Source organism: Hemibagrus wyckioides, linkage group LG07, assembly GCF_019097595.1.
Source record: "Hemibagrus wyckioides isolate EC202008001 linkage group LG07, SWU_Hwy_1.0, whole genome shotgun sequence".
Lineage (NCBI taxonomy): Eukaryota > Metazoa > Chordata > Actinopteri > Siluriformes > Bagridae > Hemibagrus > Hemibagrus wyckioides.
Window position 1 is genome coordinate 13,687,024 of NC_080716.1, and position 10,134 is coordinate 13,697,157.

General features: G+C 39.2%; 1 protein-coding gene across 1 annotated transcript in view; it reads right to left on the reverse strand.

Annotated features, from left to right (window-relative positions):
* LOC131355714 (collagen alpha-1(XXV) chain) overlaps nt 1–5,611 on the reverse strand; it is a 145,873-nt gene extending 140,262 nt beyond the window's left edge. The window contains exons 1-2 of the mRNA XM_058394148.1: nt 4,921–5,611; nt 4,705–4,774 (exon numbers count right to left, since the gene is read on the reverse strand). Of these exons, the coding sequence (XP_058250131.1) occupies nt 4,705–4,774; nt 4,921–5,217 (367 nt within the window). The 5' untranslated portion in view covers nt 5,218–5,611. The remainder of the gene's footprint in view (nt 1–4,704; nt 4,775–4,920) is intronic.
* Nucleotides 5,612–10,134: the final 4,523 nt, after the last annotated feature.

Consider the following 10,134-nt stretch of genomic DNA (forward strand, 5'->3'; position numbering starts at 1 on the left):
AACACAGAACTATGTACACTACACAGACCTACACAAAGTGCATACGTGAAAACGTGTGCAAACAGTGCAAGACAGACAGTACAATACAATGTATTTCACATTGTAACATGGAAGCATGGTGATGTTTCAAATTGAATCAATCGCTTATGACTCTTTTATGTTTAATATGCTGGCTCTGAGCCAAAAAAGAGGATCACATAGATCATAGGGTCCTTTAAGTCCTCTAGGCTCCTTTGACTTTGCGTTGTCTGAGGTCCATACTAGAAATGTGGAGAATATAATAGCTTAGTATCCAGACTTTCCCACAGATGTGCCCTGTGAGGTTAGGGGTCTTCCCTTTGTAAAGACCCAGAACACAGCACTCACCTTCTGGACATGGCCAAACTGAGAGAGATTGACCTCCTGTGGGAATGAGCAATGCAGGAAGCTCCTTTTTGGAGTAAAAGTGGTGGGGGCTAGGAAGAAATATAGTGTTGTGTCTACTTGAAAACAGAGAGGTCTTTTTTCACGGATCACATAGTGGTCATGGTTATGTGGTTGAAGAAGCAAGTGAGTCATAGATGGGGGGCCACACAGACAGAGGTACAAAGCTAATGTGACACAACTTTATGTGTCATATTCTAACACAGTTATGGCTTCAGCCAGCTTTCCAGATGCTTGCTTAACCTTGTCAGCCAAACTAGGGAGTGATGATGACATTTATGGGTTACTCTCCACCCCCTTTCCATCTGTACACTTTAACATTTAAATGAGTTCTCTGACAAAACAATTCACAATGTCACAATTCAAACTGCAGTTTGTTATCTGCTGGAGTTGCCAATTCAGAGGCTTGGCTTTTACTACTAAAGCTGTCTATTAACGAAGCAGATGATATATATATATTAAAAAAAAAAAATCTTACAAACATACAATATTTTGACTGCAAATTCAAACTGCAACCTTTCAGTGGCACAATGACATTTAAAACTGTGGAGCCATTCTTCCAGTGAATTGGGGTGCAACCACATGTGTTGTGGCTCTATGAACCGCTGCATGTGCCTGGAAGCATCGTCTGTGGTAAGAGGCGAGGGTGAGATCTCTCCCTCCTACCCACAGATTCCTGTCTACTATCCACGGAATGCAGCCAAGAGTCAAGCAACAGCAACAAACAGCCTCTTTGATTTGAAAGACTTTATTTTCTCTACCTCTATCTCTCTCATTCAGTTATTTATCTTTTTTCAATACATCAATCCTCAGGCTGATCTCTTATAATGAACTGTTTTGTCCTGCTACCCCTCCACTGCAGTTTCTTTCACTCTTATTACTTGAGGAAAGAGGCCATGCTCTCTTACAGAGCGAAGAAAGGCAGCAATCTTGACAACCTATATTCATGCAAACATATTAATCTTACAATAAGATTAAAAGGTTTAAAATATTATCCATTTTGTCCTATAGTTAAATATTTTCAAGTAATTGAATCTTTAACCTATCACAGCAGGTTTAACTGTAAGGCTAAAGTTCAAGATTTCATTTAAAGCTTATATTCTTAGTTTATCATTTTTTTCCCACAGTTATGGAGATCTCTGTCATCTGTTAAGGCTTCTTTGCTGTTTTATCTCACAAACATATTCCATCCAGAATTGTAGATTTTCTTCAGTAATATATAGAAACAAAACATACACTTGCAACTATTGCAAAGATTTCTGTTTATTCAAGTTACGTTCATGTTCTCCTTCAGGTTTTTGGCAAAAATGCATTGTGTTTTCTCAAGATAGTAAACTGCAATGTCACATCCATAATACTGATAAATTGCACTGTATCTGAAATATATGTGAGAAATTGAGAGCTTCATTTTCATTGCATTCTACTAATATACGCATGCAGACTGTCTCGCAATTGCTAGGCTGCTTCAGAAGATGGGGCTCATTAGTTCAAGTGTCACCTCCATAACACCAGGAACATTTTCACTACATACAGTGTATAAATGGTTTGCCACTCCAATGGACTCCAATATCCATTTTTGTTGAAAATCCTCCATACTATAATTGACATCCATCCCATTCTCTTTCACATTTTTTCCCACTAACATGTTTGTACTCATGTGTAACCTTCTTCGTCTTGTGCTCTACAGCTGCTGGCTGGTGTCTAACCAGTAGCAGCTGGCTCCTGTCTCTCGCTGAATGTCTGTATCGCTTTACCTGGCAGCCGGTAATTCCTCTACCCCCTCAGTGGGAGAAAAACACACAGCAAGATAAGCCCATACGCTTCTTATTAATTATCTGCCTAATTGTTTGGAACAGGCTGAGGAACGCAACAGTTAGTCTGACAAGGTCAGCCAGTTGAGCTAAAGAAAGGACACAACAACATACATCTTGAAAATGATTAATCCTCTAAACATGTTTGAGTTTAGGTGTTTGAGTTTCAGTAGTGTTTCTTGTGCTGTCCTTGTTCAGGGAAAATAAAACATAGATGGCAACTATCATTTGGCTGCCTCCTGAATTCTCACTGTTTTGTGTATCGCCATTGCAGAGGAATATTTAGAAGAGGAGAAAATGAGCTATGAGAAAAGATGGTGATAAAGGTTGGATAACATTAAAACAATACAAAAAAAATAAGAAATAAGAGAAATCTTGTGTTGCCAGTAGACATTCCTGACTATCAAAACCAACACCCACTTTCAGGAAAAACCACATAAACAGTGGGAAATTCCATTATAGTATGTCCCCAGCATATCTGACCTGCCAAGGGTTTTTGAAGCGTTACTGAGACACACACACACACACACACACACAGAAATAGTTGGTCATAAGCATTGGGATGGTGATAGAAAGAAAGAAAATAGGTGTTTCAGTAGTTGGGCACTCCTCCTGGCTGAGTGCAGTTTTTATTAAAGAGCCCATTAAACAACGGACAACTATTTGGAATGCTGATCACAGTGTGAAGAATGACATAAATGTACAGGAAACCATAAAGCAGCCTAAATCCTGAACCAATTAATGTCGTTTTTTGAGACATGATTCTTCTGAGCTTATGTAAATTGGTGACAGATGCAATGCTGTAATAGTAATAGATGTTGAAGCAAATTGTCTGTTCTTCCAGTAAACGATGCACAAAGCACTAAATGACCTTGAAGCCCTTGATGGTGTGCATCTTTCATCCCCCACAAATTTCTCTCACTTTCTCTCTCGCTTACACACACACGCACACACACACACATGCAGTCGTGTTCTCTCTCTGTTTCTCTCTCTGTGTCAGACATTCTTTTTTTACCCATTTGAGCAATTTCTGTTCAATCAACTTTGGTTAAAAAAAGGGGTCTCATGATACATACTAGAATCAGCTACAGTCTGTCTTACACCCCAGTATTGTTCTACGTTAGTGAAACAGCCACCACTGAAGACAAGGGAATTAAAGTTCATGGGCTGGGTATGTGTTTGTGTGGACAATATAAAGAGCAGCACCAGCAAGCCTTGTACAACTTATCTCCCAAATAAATTCTATTGGCAGGGTGTTGGGGAAAGTTAGTTTGATGCAAATCATACTTTAGACTATATTCATGCTGATAATGACATAGAAACACTTACAGGTACACTTAGAAATGCATAATAGACTATATTATACTATGCTATGATAAATATGCTATAATGCTATGATCATAACTATGGTTAAATATGGTTTACAAAATTTTGAGCTTAGTATAAGGATCTATTACATTATTTTATTCTTACTCCAGACATTCTAATCAAATCAGGGTGTTAGTTAACTGGTGATCCTACTGATGCAAACTCATTCTATCTTTTTTAAAGACCAAAGAATAAAATGTCCTCGTTAAACTGCTGTAATTTATTCACAGGTTATTCATCTTCCTATCAGATGTATTCAAAATTCCTCAAAGTTAATTCTTATTTCTAGGTATGTGTGTTTCCATCTGCTGGTAGAAATGAGCAGCTAGCACTGAGACATTCAATTCTTTTCAGAGGCTGTTTGTGGTCACTTCAGCTTTCCAGCAAGGATCCCACAAAATGAAGCATGCACTGTGGAAGTCTACTATAAGATCAGATGCAATTTAAAACGTGTCTCACTGTAGACTGCAAAATGAGGTAGATGTTTCACTCAGGAAAAACGGCGGGGGGGGATGCAAGAATGTGTGAGGATAACACACTCCGAAGCACACACCACCATCACAAAACTTTTATGTATAGAAGAGTATTTATAGAAGTACAGTAAAGCCGACCCTTAAAAGCATCCACCTGTCTGCATCTTTCAAAACATTCTAGACCGTCTTAAGGGTTTGGTCGTACGTTTCCCACACACACTCATTTTGCAATTAAAAAACATTATCTAGAGTCAGATCCTGCCATCTGAATGATAGTCCGCTTTTTGTTGTTTTTTTGTAGAGGATGTTCAGCAGAGGAAGCCCTGCCGAGCTAAACGTCAATCAGCGCCCCACGTGGCACATTAACGCGCCTCATTTGCCAACAAACCTCGAGAATATTTAATAGCCCTGCTGAAACACCAGGCAGATCCAATTTCCAACTCAATGCCCTTAACTAGAAGTTTCTGAATTAGCAGTGCGCACTGGTGAGCCGTGCGCTTTGACAAAGTAACATAGAAGCATGTGCGCAATATGATAAAATCTTAAAGCCTTGCGTGTATCTGTCATATCCTGCATTGTTCATTTACACTACTGAATTATACAGAAGATTTGATATTGTTAGTGATTACCTGGTGGGCAGTTGCAGTCAGATGAGACTTCACGTGCAGTCCTTATGCGTGCAAAATGTTCGTAGGAGCGCTATGGAATGAACAGAAACCAAAACAAATGTTGACTAAGCGTTGAGTTTGCTGATTTGCGAAACTGATAAAAGGGTTAGATGCTGTGTATAAGAGTAAATTGACATATTAATGCATACGCTTCCTACGCAATTTTAGATGACTTACCTGTGACAGGACCTCGTCCACTCTCTCCTGAACCATTGAGTTAAACTCGTCTATGGAAACCTCAGCAAACGGGTGTAAAAGGCGCTCTCCATTGCTGCTTTCTAAATCTACCATTCTGCTCTTTATGTCACTGGTTTGAATCCCAAGGAGGATGCAAAAAGCGACAGAGGCAACGGAGAAAACAAACGGAATTGCACCGGTGATGGTTCTGAGGTAATGCCGCTTCCCGCCCAAGCCCGAGTCGCTCTCCATTTTCGCAGCGCACCTGGGCTGATTTGTGGCTTCTGAAGCCTTCATAACTCTTTTTTTAACCGTGCAATACTATGGAAATAATCACCATGCAGAGACAGGAGCAGAAATGACTGGGAAGGACTGAAACTGTTTTCGACGCGTCCCAGGCTGAAACTGAACTGTGAGCGACGTCCGTGTCTGCGCGCAGCTCCGTCTAGCGCGCGCTCATTCAAACCCAGCCTGATAACCGGATAACCAGCGGCTGATTCGTGGAGGCTTCTGGGAGCTAGTTGATGCACTGGACAAAAATAAGGATCAATGAGATGGCGTGGCCAGACGTTACGAATCCCTACTTGGGCAGGCGGCGTGGCCAAAGCTCTAAAGCGCACGAGCGTGTGAGCGCGCTGAGAAGAGCGCAATGCATTCCACACGGTCCGTTCACACTACACAACACTGTGCGCCTCCGAATGAACGCGCTACTCATCATCATCATCATCATGACTGCTCTCTCCACCCATATGCATCACTATCTGCATCTTATTTCTGCGAACATAGTCAGACGCGTCTGTTGCGCTTTTGAATAAGACTATTATGAATGGTGTTTTGCAGAGCAGATCCACGCATTAGCTAAATGCAATAATGCGTTGATATTGAAATGTGGCACCGTCAACAGGAAACCGTCATCAATAGTGAATGCTGCTATAATCATTCATTTTCTGCCTGCCAGGTATCTGTTTAGCGCACAAGTCACACCTTTCACACACATCAGCAGCATGTAGCTGCACAAAAAACTTTTTTTTTTATTACAAAACATATTAGACACGAGGTTGCGTAACAGCCTATCAAAATCAATGCACTGTCGCTCCCCAAAACCTCACTCAATAATTCATGCATAATGAACCGTACAATAAATTCTGGAAATAAATATCAAATATTGCAACGCTAATCTTGATCACGTGGTGTGCGAAAAGTGGCAGTTGTATGCTGTGAAGTTCAATGTGCTTGCCGCAGTTTTTTTCGCAGTAACCTTAGACAGCAGGCTTCAAGGAGAAGCTCGTGTTTGGAACCCATGTAGAGATGCCTGACATGCACTCACTGCTTCCTGCTGCCAGACATGTGGCCTGGACTGACCTCTATATTGGTCCCACACTCAGTTTGAGTTTCACCACAGAAACTCAAAAAATATAGAATGGGTGAAGATATTTAAGAGATACACATTACATATCACAGTATACTTTTTTGCGAGCTGATATCAAGTTGATAGACACCATATGCAGGCAAAACAGCAGTGCCATATTTAGCAAAAGCAAGTTGCTATTTGTTATTCCATGTATGATGGTATAATGTAATCTTACTAGCTGGCCACTGTGTACTGTGTCTAGCTCTCTACAATCGGTGTAAATTTTATTTATTTATTTATTTATTTATGTTATGATGACTCATGCAAAGGTATTGCATAATCATTTGTAAGAATTGAAAATTGTATCATTACATCATTTTGATGGTAAGAATCCCATACAACAGGAAGTAGGGTGCATAAACATCTGTGAAAGCACAATAATAAAAGAGCAAATTAAACAGGGTTATAATAAAACATTTTGGACTAATGAACAATAGTAACATGGCAAAAAAAAAAGGGCAAGTTAAACTAAAGCAGTCCTAAAAATAATTTAAGGTGAGGTGCTTGGTCAGCATTTGTAAAAAAAAAAAAAAAATTTTATTGTGTTGAACAACCATATCCCAAGAGATCTGTTTGTCATACATACTCATAAAAGAGGTATAAACAGAAACAGTTAATGAGTCTTCGTATAGGATTTCTGGGAGGAAATTGATGTACAGGGTGCAGAGTGATGTGTTGCTTTTTGTTGAATTCTTCGGGTGAGGGCTATTTCTTGAACAATCATTTTTTTCTTCAGTAACCACTTCATCTTGGTTGGTGTTACAGATTCAGAGCAAGACCTATTAAGGTGGAAGAATTCACCCTGGATTGGATGCCTGTCCAATGTAGGGCACCATGCACTCATACTGTAGGTGTTTATGCACTCATTTACACTTACGGGCTAACTCATCTATATGCATGTTTTGTTGGACAATGGGAGAAAACTAGAGAACCCTGAGGAGTCTAAAACAAACACAGGAGAACATGCAAAACAATATCCAGAGACTAAACCCAGGAATGAACCCTGGAGTTGTGAGACAGCAATGCTATCCAATGTGTCATCATAATATATTTTTAGTTAATTGTGATATAACAGTAGTTAATGGTTAATTATTATAACATAACTGATAAGTCTCAGAACTCAGAACTTCTTCTCGTGAGCATATTTATGCACAAGGTCATTGTCTCACTAATGTGCTTTATAGTTATGCTGTAAGGCATACTACAGTTTCTACTGCCTAAAATAAAATACAGCAGCATATTATTTCATCCACATAGTGCAGTTTTAGTGCAAAAATTACAACCTGGACCTAGTGATTTTTGTGGCTTTTCATTCACTCAAACAGCAACAGAGCACTCTAGTGTCCACAGTGTGCCAAGTCAAGTGTGGCATTTTACAAAGGGGGTGTGTTCAATGCAGCAGCATCTCTGTGTGAAAACATCATGTATTTTTTTCCTTTCTGATTTGTCTCAACAAAATAAAACTGGGACAGATTTCTAAAAAAAAATATCAATATGTAAATAATTGTAATATTTATGACAATAAAGATATATTCTTCAATATATAGCCAAAAGTATGTGGACACCTGAACAATCACACCCATATGTGCTTGTTGAACATTTCATTATAGATTTAGTCCCCCTTTTATGTTATTATAACCTCCACAGGCTTTCTAAGATTTTGGAGTATAATTCTGGCAATAATGTCAGGAGAGAAGCTTGTGTGTTATTCCTGTGCTTCAGTGGGGTTTTTTTTGTGGGTACTCCAGTTTTTTTCCCCAGGCCAAAGATATGGCATCTCCACAGTGTGTAAAAGGGTTTGTGTGTGTGACATTGTGGCCAGTGATGGATTGGAACTGTGTCCATGGTGTCCCCCACTTTGTGCCCTGAATTTGGCACCTTGTGACACTGTGTAGGATAAGCACTACAGAAAATAGATGTGTGCATATGAATATGCTATTGCAATGTGTGTGTGAGGTGACTGGTGTCCCACCAAGACCCTGCCTTGCATGCAGTGTTCCTAGAATGAGCTCACAATCCACCACCTGACCGAGATACATTTTTATCACACAATAAATGTTAAATGAGAATTTTATCATCACCAGATTTTTTTTTATTCCACAGGTTTAAATTGTTGAACCTGCAGCTGCCGATTCTGTCCACTAGCTGGCACCCTACACCTAGTTTAAGAATTTCTTTTTTTTTTTCTTTTTTTTTAGCAGTGATTGCCTATTCATGGGATTTTTCCCAGTTGATATATTGAAACCAAAATCGGCTCTACTGTTTCAATTTTATATGTGTATCCAGCAGCCCAGCTGGCTCTCTCTATTCTGCCAGAAACAATTACAGCACAGTCACCACACAATCACTGCAGAATTCTTTACATGCTTCACATTGTTATTGTATCACACATTGTAAAATCATTATCAGATCCCTTTGTCAGAAAGACAGTCTAATCTAATGCAGTCTAATTCAACAGTGCTAGCATTCTAAAAAAAAACCTGCGGAGCTGGAAAATTCACACACTTGTGATTTACTGGAAAAAGCACACAGTATTTCACAAATGAAAACCCACACAGGGAAAATTGCCTTTTTAACAATGAATGGAAACAAATGAAATGAGCACTGCAATGGCTATGTCATTAATCACATGGAAGCACTGGAATCAATATTAATCTCATTCACAAATGGAGCTTTGTATTTTCTGGGGGAATCATTTGTGTGAAAATAAAAAGGACTCATTAAATTTTCCTAATATTTACTTCACGCAACATTAAGTACAGTGATACACATTCTTAGCGCCACTTGCACACCTGCACGTTAACATAATTATCTAATCAGCCAATTATTTGGCATCAGCACATTGCCTAAATTCATGTAGATTTGACTGTGCCATGGCATTTGGTGCCACATGAAATGAAGTTTGCATAAAATGGTGTGAAAATAATAATAATTAAAAAAAAAAAAAACATTACATGAGCTGAAGTTCTATGGGCAGAAATGCCTTGGTGTGAGAGGTTTAAAAAAAAAAGTGGGTCACACTCAAAACTGGGCAGTTGAAGATGAAGATAACTGGTCTGGTCTCAGGAATCTCGATTTCTACTGTGACATGCAGCTGGTAGGTCAGAATTTGGTGTAAACATTATGAAACCATAGACCCAACCTGCCTCAGCAGTTTAGGATGCTGCAGGTGGTATAATGATATGGGAAATGATTTCCTGGCACTTATTTGTCCCCTTAATACCAACTGAGCATCATGTCAATGTTGCAACCTTTTAAAGTGTTGCTGACCATGAGTATCCTTTTATGGCCAATTTTTACCCATTGTATAATGACTAATTGCAACATGATAATGCACCATATCACAGTGCAAATCATTTCAAATGTGTTCCATTGAAATAAGTTCAGTGTAAATTAATGGCCAAGGAATTCAATGGAGCAGCTTTGGGATGTGGTAGAACTAGGGGGTTGCAGCATGAATGTGCAGATGACAAATATGGAGCAATTATGTGATGCAATCTAGTCAGCACAGGAATCCCAAAGGAATTTTCAACAACTTGTGAAATCCATGCCATGAAGAAGGGAATCTCATCTAATAGCAAAGGGGTAGAGTGGCCAGTGTATACACATAACTGTATATAGTCTAAAGTTGAGTGAAGACCAGTCTGAAAATGTGAGGGAAGAGAACCTGGGTGGTATATTTTTTTGTTCAGTTTAGTAATTGTGTTATTTCAGTCTTAGGTTTTGGAAGTGAATTTCTTCTTTTATTAGGAATTGCACGTCCAGGTCAAATTGTTCCCATGAAAAATGTACAGTCAAGTGAA